We start from the raw sequence: 18,172 nt of genomic DNA on the forward strand, positions 1-18,172 counted from the left end.
CCGCAGAGCTTGTAAACTATCTGCAGCCAATGAGCCAGAGCAGTTCTCAAACTTTTTAATGTACATTTTAAGAATTGCTTGGGGTTTTTAAAATTTTTCATCTTTTTCAATGTGCACGTTAGGCCCCCAACTCCAGAAACTCTATACTTGAGAAACACGGGTATAGCTACATAAAATTTTCAGTGGCTTGCCCTTTCCACAGAGGATTTGGAAAGGGGTTGAGACGGTAGGCATCACAGAAAGAGAAGTATGGGGGCCTGTGAAGACAGACTGCCCGTTTCACCATTTGAGCAAAGAATCAAGAGACCCAAGTGGATGTAGAACCCGAGGGGAGAGCGTCTGCGACGGGGGCATCTGTCAAGGTGATATGCCAGCCAGAGGGTTGTTCTGGGCATTAGTTACGTGCAGCAGAGAGAAGAAATTATTGTTTGCAATGATTAAGGTGTTTTTTGGCGTTGGGAGTTTGGCCTAACTCGGGTACATGTGATTGTAGAGATGGTTAAATGTGACTGACCACCTGTGCTTGGGAGTCCGGCCAGCACACAGCACCCTGCTCACCGACTGTGTGAGCTCGCACACGTTCTTAATTTCTTTATGCTTCAGTTTTCTCGTTTTAAAAATGGGGCCCTGACCACCTACCTGGAAAGATCACTATGATCACTGAGACAATGTAGGTGAGTCCGAGAGTGTCTGCCACCTGCTGGGTGGTTACTCTTACCTACCTGCTTGCCGGACATGTGTGCTTCTCTGTATCCCAAGGTCTCATCCAGGTTCTGGCTCCGCAAATGTTGAATTAATGAGTAAAGAACAAGGTGCTAACTTACAAACTCTAGGAAAATCATCCATCAGATACCACGTTCCGTAATTTACTTCAAATGCATGGTAACTTCTTACAGTGAGCATTCGATCCAGTAAAGGTTGGGGAAAGTTAAGGCCATACACCAAGAATGCCCTCTTTAGGAGAGAAGGATAATAAAAATGTGCTTCTGGGAGATGATGTAGGTTTGATGGAAGATCCAATCCAACACAGGGGCGCCTGGGTGGCTGAGTCCGTTGAGCGTCTACTCTTGGTTATGGCTCAAATCCTGATCCCAAGGTGGTGAGATGGTGCCCCATGTTGGGCTCCCTGCTCAGCGCGGAGCCTGCTTAAGATCCTCCCTCTCGCACTACCACCCCTTCCCGGCTAGTGATCTCACTCTTCAAAAAAAAAAAAAAAAAAAGATACGATGCAATGTATGCGGAGGCTGCAGCCAAGCCCCGGCCTCCACTAGCCAGCGGCTGAAGCTCCTGCCAGCCAGGGCCAATGGGCAGGGCCTGAAGTTCTTGCTGACATGACCTTTCTGCGCCAGTTGTCATCATGCTCTCATTGGGAAGTCCCTGAAGACAGAGGAGACTCACCTGGGGCCTTCACATGCCCGAGGCACTGACAGGTGGAGTGGTACCCACTCCGCAGCCAGAGAACCTGGGTTTCTCACCTTTTCCTTTGCTGCAGGTGGGCTGCATGATCTCCCCCCTGAGCCCCAGCTTCTGCTTGTAATACGAGGTTAATGTCTCAGTCCCAGGAGGTACTTGTCATCTGAGGTTCCTCCCTTTGCTCAAGGGTTCTCCCCTGCGCGCGCCCCCGCCCCCCCAATGCCCATCCCCAGTCCCACTTCACTACAGAAATCCAACATCCTTTAAAGAGCCCCGTCCAGGGAGAAAGCTCTCTGCCACGCAGCCCAGGAACCAGACACTTGGTGACCAACTGCTACTCTCAGACACAGTAAGGGAGAAAGGAAAGAAACCACAGTATATGGGTTTTTTTTTTTTTTATTTAGACATGGAATTTTCCTTCCTTTTCATATAACTTATCTAATTAAAATATTCATCTTGGTAGTTACCACAAAAAAGTAACATAGAAAATTGTATTTACATTTTGGGACCAAAATACAAATGAAGAGCAGGATGATACCTTGCTCCTTTCCCTCCCACTTCCCGGAAAGAGAAAGCCCCAAAGAAACTGCTCATTACACCAAGGACCACAAAGGGTTAATTTGTAATTTGGTGATCTGTATGTAGTGTAGCACAGGAAAACAATTGCACACGTTTTCACAAATGAGACCAAAAGTTCGACATCATCCTGTGTGTCTGCTCTGCAGCCACTTCAATAACCAGGTGAGAAGGTTGCTCAGAAATTTGGCTTTTCCTCTGCCCTCCTTACTCTTCTCACCAAGTCACATCCCTGATGCAGACACGCTCGGAGGGGGAGGAGGGAAAGATCTGGCTCTAGGCAAACAGGGCAGATCAAAAAACCTGTATGTGCTAAAAATGGGCGGCGATGGTGGCACGAACAAATGTGTCCTTCCTTCCCTCCCTGCCTAAAAACTCCTAATAAAGGAGATGAGATCCTGCACAACTGAATCTGCAGTAGGAAAAACTGGTTTCAATGACAAAGACTTGAACACACAGCTAAGAGACAAATTCGAGCTGGTGGACACCCGCAGGGAGCTATTCCAGGCCACAGCTGTCTGGCCCCGACCCCGATGTTCATTTGGCTTTAGGGAAGAGGCTTCCTGATGCCAGTTTTGCGGAGCGGGCCAGGGCTGGGGGTGGAATGGTAAGACAGACAAGCAGGAGAGAGTGTTTTACCCATTTCAGAAACACAGCAGATGAAAACACGGCACTACTCGTGTCCTGCTGCAACAGGCAGCCTGTGCACCATGCACACCCGATACTGCAGCTTTGGCCGCACAGCGTCTCTGCTCACTCTGGAATCTTCAGTCAGCCCGAGGTCTGCAGGACGGTTAAAAGCAGTGGACTCCCTGTTCTGGGCTGTGAGGGAGCTGGTCAAGAGGACTCACTGCCGAGCTCCTGAGGCTGTCCTGTGAACCATGCCCTCCGCCTACCGCTCAAGCACCTTAAGGACGGGCACCTAAAGTGTATACAGCACGTCCTTCCCTCTGGGTCACAACCAAGTGGGTTCCTGCGAGACTGGCGCTTGTCCACAGCCGAGAAGGGCACTGACACTGCCCTCCTCAGGGCTGATCTTGCTCCTGTGTCAGCCTGATAGTGAGCCTCCCTCCCCAAACCTAGTGGGAGTCCTTGCGGCTCTCCCCCGTCCTGACACTACAGCTCAGACACTTTCCCTAAGTTGGCCATTCCCCCGCCTCAAATTCTGGCTTAAACACTTAAAAAGTAGAGAGCGCTTCATCTGCAAAATTCTCTGCAAAACATAGCGAATTCTTGTGCTCTTTCAATCACATGATCTTATCTTTTAAAGAAAGGCAAAACAAAACCTATTTTGAACACAGCATTACAACTTTTAAAACCACTCACTTCTGCTAGCAGTTCACAGGGAGCAGGAGATTAAAGTGCTGGCTTCTTAGACTTAGTTGAATGGGGGGTGGGGGCACAGAAAGCCCTGCCATGTGTGCTCCCCCTGCTAGTGGGAGAAGGAAAAACAGGGGAGGAAAAAAAAGTCCCTAAAGTTTTGAATCAGAAATTGTAAATCGTAAAAATGTTGGGGTTCTGTGCAAATCGATCCCCCAAGGCTCTGTGTCCTCTAGTGAGCCTCTAAAAAGTGGGAACTGGCAAAAAGGGTGGGGAAAAGACTCTAGACCTTTACAAATAACCTCCTTTAATAAATACTATTTAATGAAGAAAGAGATGCACCTGCATAGGAACTCAAAGCAACACTGAGAAGGGCCTCAGAGGAGAGGGGTCTGCCCTGAACACTTCCGGTCTCTATATTGAGGCGCCCCTCCAGGACAGGCAGCCCAGGACCCACTCTTGGCCCTCTGTGCAGCAGGCACCACACAGGCTCTGAGGACGCCTCCCTCTGGACCAGAGTCCACTCAGGGAGGCTGATCTGGGACAGGGGAATGGCTTTCACTAGGTTTTTATCTAACTTTAATAAAGGACCCTGAAAATAAAAGGCTAAATAAGTGTATGGTAGAGGACCTAAAAAAAAAAAAAAGAAAGAAAAAAAAATACTGGGGTAATATAAATACAATCTGGGGGCAATATTTATTAATTAAAACTATGTCTTATAGTTTACAAAGAAGCTAATTAACAACAAAAGTATAATTGACCTTAAAATCCTCAGTAAGACTGAGGCTTCACATCTTCTTCAGAATTCTGAAGTGTTCTCCAGGCCGGGAGGCAGTGGCTGTGGCGGCGCACACAGGCTCACAGGGGCAACACCTGCGGGCCGGGCGGGGTTCCGAGACCAAAAGGTGCCTCCAAGCAAAGGATCCTGGTGTCGTTTGGAAGTTCCATTCCCCAACCCCCACTGTCCTGGTACTCCTCCCCGCCAGTTTCGTCTCCCAGGCAAGTCCTCAGTTTATCGTCGGGAGAACCTGTTCTTGAAAGCTTTAATCGTCTTGGCCATCATTGGGGCAATTTCTGTGAGAAGAGAAATAGTTTAGACACACACCGTCAAGGCCAAGCTCCGCACCAGCAGACAAAGGGTACGCGGTTCTCCTCTCCCAGCACAGCAGAAGAGCAGCACGGAGCTCGGCTTCCCGAGCGCCCACTGGAACCATCCCCAGCTCTACCTGCGACCACCTCAGCAAGCCCCCGGTTGTGCAGCAGGCGGCAGAACTGGGACTCACTGCCTTCCGACTCTCACGGCCGTTCTCAGACACAATTTCACTCTGCCTCACCAGCACCCAAACCAGCAAAAAGCAGCCCTCTCAGTCGCCTCCACCCAGGGCAGCAACAGGTCCAAGAAGAGCTCAAGGTAGACCCCACCTAAGGACGCTGGCCTGCGCTCCTAAGTGATTCACCTGAGCACAGCCAAAAGCTCACGCCAGGACTTCTACCCACCCAGGGACTCTGGTGTGAATACACAAGCCTGCTTTTAGGGGAGGAAACCCCCTTAGAATACTGGACATAGTCTATGGTAATAACACACTTAATAAAATACAAAAATACATGCAACTAGATATAAAAAATAAATATTTGGACATACACCTTCCAGACGGAGGGTCACTCAGCAGTTAACAGTACTAGTTATGAACCCCACGTTATTGCCTGGTGAAACAGGCTTATGTTCAGGTTTGAAAAAAAAAAAAGAGAATGCCAAGATGAATATTCACTACGATCGCTCTCGGGAAGATACTCGCGCATCAGGCACAGAGCAGGGGAAGGAGGCACCGGCATTTAGAGAAGCTGCGGCCAGAGCCTCGGACATGAGCCTCGTTGAGCACACAGAGCAGGATGCAGCGGCCGGGACCCCAAAGGCCTCAAACACTGGTTCTGAGATCCCTGAGCATGAAGCCCAAGTTACTTACTCTTCACAGTCGGTTTCCTAGGATCGTAGGAAACAGTGCTGAGCACGGGAGCCAAGTGGGCCCCGCTGGTGCTTGGGCCGTCGTAGGCCGGCTCCTCCGGGCTGGTGCTAAAGCTGCTGCCGCTGCCGCTGGCCGATGGGGCATGGCTGTTCCCGGAGGGGTACGGGGCCGGCTTGATCCTGCAACACAGCGCCAGCGGGTTAGGCCCGAGCGTGAGACATCTGCCCTCTGCACCAGCAGCCCGGGGCTGGCCTGTCTGGGGAAGACCCCGTCCGCTGGCTTTGTGCAGCCGACTCGTGCGCCCCAGATTTTGATGGTGACACAGAGGACGGCTCAATCTGAAATGCTAGTGCGACTGAGCTTATGCAGTCCTCGCAGCAGCATGCTTTACTCTTGTTATTTTGTTTTCAAAGTAATCTCTACCCAATGCATGACCCCGAGATCAGGAGTCGCATGCTCCAATGACTGAGCCAGCCACGAGCCCCAGGATCCTGGTTTGTTTAAATGGAGAAAGGGAAAGCCCAAGGGCGTGTCTTCCAGAAGCCAGGTCCTGATCTCCATTTCATTTTAACCCCCTGAGCGGCAGGAATAATTAACTGCCAACACTGCAGTCACAGACGTGGAGGCCTGGGGTGGGCGGAGGTTGGGGGGAAGGCGGGGAAGACAGGCAGTGTCAAGGGCTGAGCTGGCCAAGGTCGGCCTCCAAAATCCACTCTGCAAGGCCATGCTCTCAACCCAAAAATGAATCGCTTCCTGCTCCTGGGCTGCCTTGTAGGGCCGAATGACAAGCTCCTGGGGCTCTTTTCCCTGAGCACACAGAAACCCTAAAGCTGCCAAGAGCTTACCTAATTTTCTCAGGCACAGCTGCTCCTCCGGTTCCAAACTTCTCCTGTCTCCGTCGAACATCACGAGGCGGTTTGGCCACAGAGTTGACAAAGGCCATCTTTGCTTGTCGGCCTGATGAGAAATAGGGACATCAGTACCTCCTTTTTGAGCGGAGATGCTACTGTGATTTTACTGATCTACACTATTAAGAGATAAAGGCTCTTCAGGTGCCCCCAAAGCCAGGGGATTATTAACCCTGAAAATCCCTCTAGACAGTATGTGTGGTGGCAGAAGATACAGCTCGTCCCTGCCCCATTTCTGCACAAGCAAGACAGATTTAGGACCTGGAGGCAACCTCAGCCCGGCCTGCTAAGGCCCCACAGTCAACAGGAGCCCAGGGCTCTGTGTTTCACCAGCCCACCCCGTCCTGCCGGGGTCCCCTCCGCCCATCACCTTTGGGCTTATTGGCATGTGCAGATCTGATATTCTTGGTCAGCACTCGCAGCCGCTGCTCCCGGGCATCCTGAAGCCGCAGGTACATCTCCCGCCACGACTCATACTCTTCAGGCCTTTCTTCCTTAAAGTCTCGGTGACAATGAACTTTCCATAATTGATCTGTTTCTTCAATTAATACCTAAAATCAGAACCAGGGCATCATTTATATGCAAGCACTCTGACACAGCTCTTTTCCATCTTAATCACTTCAGGGTGACCACCTTCCTCATGGTTTTTTGGTCCTCGCAGCAGTAGTGTTATATTAAAATACCATGGTTCTAGAAGAAAAAAATCACCATATTAAAGAACTGTTAAACGTGAGGTGCTATACTGCCAGCTTCTGGGGGACTGTGGGGTGAGAGAAGATGATCCAGAAACCAGCTGAGACCAGGCCCTTCCTTTAGGAAACCAGTGACAGGGAGGACTGAGATGATGACCCATCCAAAATGAACCCCCAGAATTGGAGACAGCTCCCTAATGCAACCAAATGGCTGTGTCCCAGCACTGTCAGAAAGATATTTGGTCACACCATGACATCTCTAGGAGACTCCTAGCAAATCTGTGTTTTCTTTCTTCTTTTTTTTTTAAAGTGGGGAGGGAAGGGGACAGAGGCAAAGAGAGAATCTCAAGCAGGCTCCGTGCGTAGCACAGAGCCCGACGTGGGGCCCGACCTCACATCCCTGAGATCATGATGTGAGCTGCAATTAAGAGTCAGCTGCTCAACTGACTGAGGCACCAGGTGTCCCTCTGCTCTTTTATATTCACCAGACGCCTGTCCCTGGTTCACAAAGCTCTGTCCCTGCCCTGGCTCCCAAGGCTGTGCTGCCGGAATTCTCCCCTGCCCTCTGTGACTGGGCAAGAGAAGGGTGGGCAGTGTTTCTCTGCTCCTTTTGAAGCCCATCTTGATTGGATGCCAGGAGCAGGTGCTAAAAATATGCATGTTTCAAGGCCTGCAGGCAAACCAGCCTGTCCAGAACAGTGGAGCAACCACTGCTGCCTGCCCTTCACCCACTGCAGACTCAGAGGCAAAACTATTTCTGGAGACACAGACCAGAAAATGGCCTTCCCTGCCCCAAACAGGATACTCACGTGGTTGTACTCCTCTATGCGGTACAGCTGATCAGGCGTACACCTCTCCAAAACGGGTTCAAGAACAGAATACGGGACACCACCCACTTCAAAGATTGCTGCAAAGAATCAGAGGTGAAAGTGTTGAATATTGGCCAAGCCACCCAATGGTGAGGTCCCAGTGCCACAATGTGTTTAAGAGCAGGAGAAAAGCATGTGACTTACAATCGATGTTGTTCTTAAGTACCCGGATGCATTGCTGGTGCAAGGTCATCATTTTGGGGAGATAGGCACATTTGGAGCCAGAATACACCTGCATCTTAGAATTCATTCTTCGTCCAGTGAATCCAGCTTCCTCCTCTTCCTGGGGTGAAGAGAGCGCTACAGGGCAAGGAAGACAGGACTGCACGTTACAAAGGGCACTGAGCTCTACAGGGAGAGCTCTCTTTCTCTCGCCCCTCCAAAGCTTCCGGCTTCCCAGTGCCCTTTCTCAAAGGCAACCAATGTTACCAGTTTTGTGTATTCCTCCAAGTCTGTGCAAAAATAAACAAATGTGCACTTTATTCCATTTTGACCAATAACACCCACTGTCCTTGTTCTTTCATTTACTGTATTCTAGAAATCATCTCGTATCAGACAGACTTTCCACACTTATCACAGCTGTACAGGAGGCCACTGTGCAGATGAACTACAGTTTAGTGATTGTCTCTTGCTGAGGGACACTTACATGTGGCTTCTAACTCTTGTGCTATTCAGAACTTTTTTTTTTTTTTTTTAAGATAAAAAGCTCATGCAGAACATAATAGAATAAAGGGCAGCTAGTAACAGCACAGCTAAGATTTACCAAACACACCCTATGTGGGAAAACCCAGGTTAAGAGCTTTACCAGCATCATCACTTTTAATCCACTGAACAGACTTGTGAGGCAGATACCATGACCGTGCCCACTTCTAGCACATGAAACTGAAGTCTAAGGAAATTATTACCCAGTTCATAGAACCTGTAGAAGCCAGAGCTGGGATTTAAACCCAGGCCATCAAACTCCAGAGCCGGGGAGGCTATTAAGTGCACCAAAATCTTAAGGATACCGTGAATAAATTGTTAAAATCTTTTTCCAGTTAAAAAAGGATGCAGAAAATTACCTTTTCGCTTTTGTGGGAAGGAGGACATCAATTCCAGGGTAGGAAGTGGCCGGTAATTGGCCTGTATCATGGGTAATGGGAGGTCTGGCAACACTGGCAAGGAGTCCATGGGGACCTGCAAAGACAAGACCAGTGAGCGGACAGCCCCTGTGTAAGAGCACCACTCTCTGCCTTACAGCCCATTCCCCGCAGTGTGGACGAGGCAGACAACTTCACAAGCAGACCCGGGCTAGAGAGGGGCTGCCAGCTAGGTCTGATACCACGGAAGGCAGGAAATGGAGAGACAGGCTCAGCATGATAGAACAAATGCAGGAAATACGCACCTTAGAGGCCAGCTGCCCTGCCAGAGAGGCCTGGAAACTGAAATTCAACAAGCCACGTAAAAGCCAGCCAAGCGGAACAGAGGCGGATAGGTCCTGGGAGCTCTATGGGGCCAGATGCTCCAGCTGGGAAGCCACCAAGTGGCCGAAGGGCTTACCTTTTTCAGCTTGGCTGAATTGGCTCCAGCTGGCTGAAGTTTCTCTGACTTGTTTTCATTCACTTTAGGTAATTTCTGAACTGAGTCCAAGCTTTTATTCGTGCTTTTCGAATCTTTTTTTTTTAGTCCTTTTTCTCCAGGAGTGGTGGCTGAAGTTTTCACAATCTTTTTCTTTTTCTTCCGGGGCTGGTCATAGCTGAGGTATGACTCAAAAGACATAGTGGGCTGCTCAAATTCATCGTCCATCTCTGCCTCCTCGACCTTAGCGAGGGAGCCCACAGACTTTCTGTCTGAATGAGAAGATTTTACTTTCCCTTCTGAAGTCTTTAGGTTGTTAGAAACCCGGTCTTTCGTCTTGGGCAGCGGGTCTCCCGCCCCCTTTCCTATGTCTAAGCTGTCGAGACTCTGCTTGTTTTTGTCCGTTTTGGTTTTCTCTGCATCTTTGTGCTTTGGCTTGTTTTTAAGGTGGTTGTCTGAAGCAACTTCCAAGGGTGGTAAAAACTTCTTCTTGGAGCTGCCCTCTTTCTCCTTCTCTTTCTTGACGCCACTGGAGGGCAGCTTCTCCTTTGTGCTATCCCCTGAGAGTGGCCTTCTGTTTTCCTCTTTGGAGATGGCCTTGTGTGATTTCTCTCTGCTCAAAGACAACTTCCCATCTCCCCTAGCATCCAACGGACGTTTTTCCTTATAAGATCTGTGCTCCTTGTTCTGACTCACAGCCCCTTTCCCCTGGGGATCTCCCACGTGTCGGTCCTGACTAATCCCCAGTCTGTCCTGAAAGGCATTACTATGGCCTTTCCCAGGTTTCTGGTGTGGAACAAAGGGCTCGTGGTCCTCCTCCAAGGATCTATAATGGTCCATGGTCATCTGATGGGGACTGGCAGACGATGGAGGGGACTGAACATGGCCATAATCAGAAGATTCGTGGTCTGAAGAATAAACCGGTGAAACTCTATGGCACCTCTTTCTCTCATCTCTCCTCTCTGGAACGTGGGACACTTTGTGAGTTCTCTCGGGTTCTGAGAGTTTTCTGTGTTTTTTCTGCCTGTGATCAGGGCTATAGGATTGGCTACTGGAGGCTTTCCAGTTTTCCTGGTAGTCTCCCTCTATCTCCTCCTCCTTCTGAACCGCATCCCTGGGGCGCTTTCGGGAATTGCTCTTCTCAAAGTCCTGCTCATCAGGCTCAGTGTTTCTACAATTTAAAAAAAAAAAAAAAAAAAGTAGACAGAGCAGATATAAATCTCAGTGTAATCCTTGTTCAGAGGACAAAGTCACAGAACCTGAACTCACAAAAAGAGATGAAAAGGATGCAGAATTAGAAACAAGGTCTTGGGAAGAGCTCAAAGATACTCAACTAAGGTTTGAGACTGGGAAAACTCAAATAATTCAAAAAACAGAAAATGATGCATTTAACTGCAGGACAAAAAGATAAAATATCTTTTTTTTTCCGCTTAAGATTTTATTTATTTGACAGAGATAGACACAGCGAGAAAGGGAACACAAGCAGTGGGAGAGGGGGAAGCAGGCTTCCCAATGAGCAGGGAGCCCGATGTGAGGCTCGATCCCAGGACCCTGGGACCATGACTTGAGCCTAAGGCAGATGCTTAACGACTGAGCCACCCAGGCGCCCCAAGATCAAATATCTTGAGGACATGAAAAATGTTTAAAAATTTTTCAACACAGAGGAGCCTGGGTGGCTCAGTTAATTAAACGTCTGCCTTGGGCTCAGATCATGATCCCAGGGTCCTGGGATCAAGCTCTGTATGGGGCTCTCTGCTCAGCAAGAAGTCTGCTTGTCCCTCTGCCCATGCTCATGCTCTCTCAAATAAATAATATCTTTTAAAAAATTGGAAAAAGAAAATTTCAACATGGGGACATATTTAACTTGTTACCTAAAAAAAGGAGTGGTTGTTTATATAGTTTGTTCACAACTATATAAAAATGTCTTTTACAAAGAGGGTAGGGGGCCTGAGTGGTTCAGTAGATTGAGCGCCTACCTTCAGCTCAGGTCATGATCTCTGGGGTTCTGGATCAAGCCCCAAATCCAGCTCCCTGCTCTCTCAAATAAATAAAAATCTTAAAAAAGTAAATCTAATTAAAAATAAAAAGAGGGTAGAAAGAAACATATCAAAATGTTAATAATGCTTCTGTTTGGATGGCAGAACTGTAAGAAATTTTTTTTCTATTTTCTCTTTTTTAGTATTTTTAAAAATCCTGTAATGATCACTGATTATTTTTATAATCAAGGCAAAATAAATATTGTATTTATTTGTTTTTAAAGATTTTATTTATTTTAGAGAGACTGAGAGAGCATGAGCAGGGGTGGAGCAGAGGGAGGAGAGGGAGACAATCTCCAGCAGACTCCTGCTGAACACAGAGCTGGAAAGACGCAGGGCTCAATCCCAGGACCCTGAGAGCATGACCTGAGCCGAAACCAAGAGTCAGACACTTAACGGACTGAGCCACCCAGACACCCCCAAAATAAATATTATAAATAAGAAGGGTCTATAAACACTCCAAGTACCAGATTTAACCATGAAGTTGAACAAACCTACAGAATAATGTTCTTACCGTTCCACAGGAACCAGTTTCTTCCACTGGGCCACCAGATCCCTGGCGAAACTTCCAACATGCTCGTGTTTTCGCAAGCTATTTACTGTTTTCCCAACTCCGGTCTCCTGCAGATTTGACAAAAGAATTGTTACAGGGTTGTAGAACTTCGCTCAACAACTTTCTAAGGAAGTAAGGCCCCTTGCTTGGAGAAATTCCTTCCTAAAACATACCTTGCAAGTCTCAGTACAAAATTACTTTGTGTTTATGCCTCAAACCTCTAATGACACACAGTAGCAAAGCACACCAACCTCAGAAGTGGAAAACAGTGTATTAAAACACTTCTACAACTGTAACAATAAATAACAAGAGTGATTCCAGCAGGTGTCAGGCACTGATCGGAGAGCTTCTGCATACAAATCTCAGTGAGTCCTCACAGTAACTCTGTGAGGCAGGAATCTGGTCTGTTTGACATGGAAGAACAGCCTAAAGTCATAGAACTTGGATCTGAATCCAGGACTAGTTGATGCCAAAGCTAATTTTTTTTTTAATTTTAAGATAAAATTCATCATTTTAACCATTTTATTTTCAATTAGCAATAATCACACCTTGGATAAACCTAATTGGCTGTAATACCGTCACTGCGCAAAGCTCATTTTAACCTTTTTAAAGTATATAGTTTATTGGTTTCCAAGACACTCACAATATTGCACAACGATGACTACTAGTTCCAGAACATTTCCATAACCCTAAAAAGAAAGGCCGTTCCTCCCCACTTCCCCCACCCCTTACCATCCGTCTATGGATCTGCCTATTCTGGACATTTCACCTAAATAGAACCATACAATACGTGGCCTTGTGTCTGGTTTCTTTCACTTTCAAAGCCCATGCTTTTAAACTTATTGTACAATCTCTCCAGTGGGAAGGGGATGGAATATAGTTATATAATATCTAACACTTCTTACCGCAAGAATGTCTACTGTAATAGGTAAGGTGGAGAGTTTCTTCAAATATTTCAATAGCTGCAGAGAGAATAAAATAAATGTTAATTTCTATAACCTCATAACATTCACTGGAACAAATAATAATACGATGGTTAAGTGCTTACTGAGTTCTATGTGTTGTACAGCAATAAGTATGGTTATTATCTCTATATTACAAGCATGAAAACAGGCTCAGAAAAGTTAAGTTACTTGCCCCAGGATGCAAGAAGGGCCAGATGTACTCAGGTCTGTGGCTTTAGATTCCCTGCTTTCAACTACAATGTAACATCGGGGAGGGGATGGAGGGTGGAGGGTGGGGGGTATGGGGGGGGAAGACTTAGAGAACCAAACCTACCAACTCTAATAAAAGTCATCAACAACTATCATTGCTCCAGTTGAGACAGAATTTCTGAGAAAGATGTTGATTTAGGGAAATCACCCGTGGACCCACCACAGAGGAAAGTGAAAAGAAGAAGAGGTTTCTCTAGGAAAAGGGTATCCTGTTTCCAGAAAGAGTCACAGTTTAGCAGAATTAGGGGATTTTTTTGATTCAAGTGGGAATTTCAAGACCAATTTCAAGTTGGCAGAATCAGAGGTTTGCTGGTACAAATTGTGAACACAAAATGTCTGGTTAGATTAGAAAAGTGATCTGGGATTGACCACATTTCCTTTCTAGAGTCCTAAAACTAGGTCAAAATCAGGATAGCAGAGCTGTTGAGACAGAGTTCCGGAGTCAGAGACAGGCTTCAGTTTGGTCCTGTCATCTCCCTGCTGGGAGATCTTGTGCAAGTCATTAACAGCTTGAACCTCAGTTACTTCATCTGCAAAATAGGAACTGATCCTGTCTCTTTACAACTTTACAAGCTGTGAGGATTCAGAGACAAACCACGTGCAGTCCTTGCCCATAGTGCCTGGAACATTACAAAAGCTCACTAAAGTTGTTTTTTTAAATAAATGATTATTAATCATTTCATTCATCAACTGTGAGCTCTTCAAATGTCTACCCTTGATCATCACCCAGACAGTCCCCAGCTAATTCCTACTTACTCCATTCCTACCCAAAGTCCTGACTGGCTATGCCTCTTTTCAGGAAATGTTTACATGTGTAGAAACATACTTACCATTCAAGGAGTGGTGCAAAGTACAAATAGTTCAAAATAGATTAACTGTGACTACTTTCACATTTAAAGCACCAGATAACAAGATCTGTTCTTTTTCCATGTGCAGCCCGGGCTATAATTAGTATGCCATATTGCTATTAGGTGGAGTAGCAAATGTGTTTTTCTAGTCATTCTACTTCAATAATTACTGAACTTCATCTCTAAGCAGAGCAACTAGATCACAAGTGATAATCTCGTTTGGCTGGGAACAAATGAGAAGCCAAGTAGTATATCCAGGGAGTTTCACCTTCATAGCTGAATGAAAATTATCCTCCACTTCAAATGTGATCACCACCACCAACCAACTCAGGATAAAATTTATGTGTTTCTTGTCACTCAAGCTATGGGTGCAAAAATGAATGCCAGTTCCTTTTCTTAGAGGAAAATTTAGGATCATTGTAAAGGTTAAAAATTCCGCTAATGCCATTCCCTGGAAGGCATTTATAGACCACCTACTGTGTGTCTGTGACTACGCTAAGTTCTTACATGCGTTACCTTATTTCATCCTCATTAGCCAACTCCATAAAGTAGATATTTTTCTCCCCACTTCAGATATGGAAAAAGCCCAGTAAGGTTAGGTAACTTGACGAATGAGTTAGTAAGTCAGGTGTGTCCACAACAGCATGAACTACAACGACGGAAGAAACCATCCAGCACAACACTATCCTTAGAAAACAGGAAAAGAAAATAGAACAGGAGCTCATGTGCCTGGAAACAAAGGAGAGGAGCTCTTCCTCAGTATTACACTGCTGGATGGTTTAGAGTCCACAGAGTAAAGGAGGTCACCATGGGACAGAGAGTCCCAGGACCTCTACAAAGCCAGCATATAAGGAGGGGCCAGAAGTCATGGAGGGAGTGTTCATCTCAAAGCCTAACACTAATTGGATGTATAAATGCTGCCTTTCTGCTTTGCTTTGGGTTAGTGAGGGGGACTTGAAAGCAGACAAAACTAAAACCCTGGAGATTTCAAAGTGACTTAGCACAACATAAGAGAAAAAGGGCTTCAGAGCCTCTCTATTTTCAAAGAGGTTCAAGAAAGTACAAAGCAGTAACAAGGTAAAAGCACTGTGGGCATCTTCAGGTAGGTGGGAACTTGCTGTTATCAAACCAAGGGACCAACTGCAGAGTCTGCAAGAACCGATAACAGCTCATTGAGAAATGCCAAACATTCAAATGGTACACACTCAGGAATCTCAGTTGTCCTTTGCACTCCTTCAAGCCAAAGAGCAAAAGATGTTCATAATGTTGACCCCTTGTTCTCCACTTGCTATCGAACTGTGTTCCTGGTAGTTTTCACATTCAAAATGTAACACAGGGCAAGTAACTCTACCACCCATAAAAACTGGTTTCCAATTAAATAGTAGGATCCAAGTGACCCTGGTCTGATACCTTTCCCCAAATAAGTCCAGATCACTGATGGACTTAGAGCTACAACAAAGTCACAGTTAAATGCCGACACTTAATGCAAGGAAATCCATGAACATAGGTCTGGAATCAGTCCTTTGGCTAATAATGGTTTGAAGTCATGAGTTAGTTGCAAATTCATTACTGCCATATAATCATCTTGTAATTTCAAGAACAACCTGTGGGAGCTTGTTGGGTTAAAACAAGGCTGAGAAGAAAGCCGGTGTGCCAGCTTGCAGTTTTCCCTCTGCAGTTAGCTCACTTCTGAATGTCAACTACTCTGCCCTTTGCAAAAACAATCTCCCAACATTTTCTCATCTTCATAATGCAAAACCAGAAGTTTAGGATGATTTGCTACCTGGCAAGTGAAAGCCCAAGTAGTCATAATGATCACTAATAATTCAAGTAGGATGAAATCCCAACAAACCTTTTCCTAATTTGAAATTTCATGCACATCAATTACTAGAAAGACTACTTCAAAATTTAAACTGTAATGGGAAAATGACTACAGATACTAACTGATCCTTTTTTTTTTTTTTTAACCTTATAGTATTAAAGACCAGACTGGTAGGGGAAGGAATAGAACATAATACTGCTTTAAGGTTTTAAAAATCACTCACAAACCTACAGTGTTAAGGACAACCAACCAGTGCTCAAAAATAATGACCACTGGGATGCTGGGTGGCTCAGTCGTTTAAGCTGCTGCCTTCAGCTCAGGTCATGATCCTAGGGTCCTGGGATCAAGTCCCGAATCCAGCTCCTCACTCTCCAGGGAGCCTGCTTCTCCCTCTGCCTGCTCCGCCTGCTCTGCATGCTGTTCCCCCCGCCTTGTGCGCGCTCTCTCGCTCTCTCTCACACACACACACTTTCCCGCTGATAAATAAAATCTTTTAGAAAAAAAATAATGACCATTTATTAGATTCCACAAAGGGTTATTGTAAAAAGAAACTTGTAAATGCATCTGGCCACTAGGTACTGGAGCTGCAATGAAATAAATAACAAAGAATGAAAAGCATTTAAGTTTTCAGATTTAAAACTAAAATTCCTGAAGAAGTGGCTCTAGTTATACACGAGAAGAGTTAAAAAGTGGCCTGATGGTGAGATGCTTTGCACAGCCTTTAGAAGTAGAGGGGGAAAACCTCATCTGTGACAGGCTGGGAACAAGGTGAAGAGAGAAAGGAGCCCTTCAGAAAACAAACAAACAAACAAACAAAAAACCCTGTAAAGATTGGTGATGAATATCAACGGAGCACTTCCCATAAGCCTGGCTTTCCCCTCTGACTTGGGTTCTAGGAAGAGGCCAGTGAGCTGTTTAAACAGACGGAGCAAAAAACGTCCATGTCTGGTACATGGATGAGAACTCAAATCTCACGGCCACTTCACCTCGTCTGGCTCCCTCCATTACTTCCTCTTCAGAAGGCACGCTGGGGCTCAGAGATCCAACTCTCCCAAGTGCACACTGAGCCAGAGTGCTCCCAGAGAATGTCTAACACCCAAGTGTTTTCATCAGTGTAGTTCGGTAAAAGAAAAAAATTCTTAACATCCAGACACTCTCCCAGACACCGAGAAGCTGGATAAAACAAAGTCGGGAGGGGAGAGGAATGTGTTCAACTTAACAAAAACAGTTAAAAAAAAAAAAAAAAGCGGAGTACAATTAAAAATGGTTGCCCATCACTCGCAGCAACGAAAAAAGGTAGCTCTTACCTTTCTATCAAGGCCGAAAGGAAATCGAACGGCAACTTCTAACCTTTTTTGTTTTGGTTGTTCCGACTGCAACCCAAGTTTTTAGGTATACGTACAGCTAGGGGACGCGAGGGTTATTCTGTTTTGTTCTGAAAGGGGATCTACTGAGAAAGCGAAAAGGTCCACGTTTTGCGATCAAGTCCGAAAGCCCTAAAAACGTCTCTCGGAGACGCAGGACCGCACACCGAGCCTAGACTCCACCGGAGCACAGCAGAACCGGCTCCCTCTCCCTCCGACGAACATCCGAAGACACCAAGCAAGCAGGCGCGTTTCGCAGGGCGAGGACCAGCTCCCGCGGGCTCGCCCGCGGGAAGCAGCTGGCCCGGGACGCCGAGGGAGCGGCTCCGGGGGCCCGGGAGGCCCGCCGCCCCCCTGCCCCGCGCGGGCAGCGGCCCATGGCCGCGAACCTGCCGACCCAGGCCGCAGCCCGGCGGGGCCTGGCTCCGGGTCCGAGCCCCCGCGGCCCCGGCCGGTCGGGAAGGGGCCGCGCCCGGGCCCGCGACCGTTACGGGGCCGCGCCGCGGCCAACGCCCGTCCCGCTCCGCGCTGCGCACTCTCTCACCTTCTTCGGGTCCGGGTTCGCGGCCAGGCGCGCCTGCAGCTTCTCCACAACTTGGAGCGCCGACTCCGCCGCCATCGCTGTCACTGGCGCGGCCTCCTCGCCGGAACTGGGCTCGCGTCGCGTCCTCGGGCCGCAGCTCCGCCCTCCGTGCATCCCCGGCGGAGACGGAAGCGACTGGCCCCTTCCGGGCCTCGGCGGCGGCGGGGCGGAGCGCGGGGCGCGGGGCGCGGGGCGCGGGAGGAGGGAAGGGGCAGCCGGCTGCAGGCCCCGCCCCCAGGGCCGGGGGAGGGGGTGTCGGAGGGTGGGGGGCCGGGTTCTCGGCGGCCGCTCGCGAGGAGCTGGGACGCGTGGTGCGGGCGCGCGGGTTCCGCGCTAGGCGCTGCCGGGCCCCGCAGCTTCGGTCCTCGGCGCTCGGAGCCCAAGCCGAGCTGACCTCGCCGCGGTCCAGTCAAGACCGAATGCGGCCCCCGCGCCGGACACTGGCTTTATCAG

At 47.7% G+C, this 18,172-nt stretch overlaps 1 protein-coding gene across 1 annotated transcript; it reads right to left on the bottom strand.

Moving 5' to 3' along the window:
* Window positions 1-1,815: 1,815 nt before the first annotated feature.
* Window positions 1,816-17,829, bottom strand: ELOA (elongin A). Its single transcript, XM_080800128.1, has 11 exons — window positions 17,681-17,829; window positions 12,794-12,850; window positions 11,850-11,956; window positions 9,282-10,470; window positions 8,804-8,918; window positions 7,887-8,042; window positions 7,683-7,780; window positions 6,552-6,732; window positions 6,119-6,230; window positions 5,274-5,452; window positions 1,816-4,383 (listed from the first exon to the last, which is right to left on the bottom strand). The coding sequence occupies exons 1-11, from the start codon at window positions 17,753-17,755 to the stop codon at window positions 4,322-4,324; spliced, it is 2,331 nt and encodes a 776-aa protein (XP_080656254.1). The 5' UTR covers window positions 17,756-17,829; the 3' UTR covers window positions 1,816-4,321.
* Window positions 17,830-18,172: the final 343 nt, after the last annotated feature.

The sequence above is a fragment of the Martes martes genome (genome assembly GCF_963455335.1).
Source record: "Martes martes genome assembly, chromosome: 4".
In the NCBI taxonomy this organism is placed as follows: domain Eukaryota; kingdom Metazoa; phylum Chordata; class Mammalia; order Carnivora; family Mustelidae; genus Martes; species Martes martes.

Coding starts and splice junctions, on each gene's coding strand:
- ELOA (XM_080800128.1), bottom strand. CDS start 17,755: ATGGCGGCGGAGTCGGCGCTCCAAGTTGTGGAGAAGCTGCAGGCGCGC. Junction 10,471..11,849: donor AAACTGGTTCCTGTGGAACG/GTAAGAACATTA, acceptor TTTAAATTGTAG/AAACACTGAGCCTGATGAGC. Junction 5,453..6,118: donor GCTGTGCCTGAGAAAATTAG/GTAAGCTCTTGG, acceptor GCTGTGTTGCAG/GATCAAGCCGGCCCCGTACC.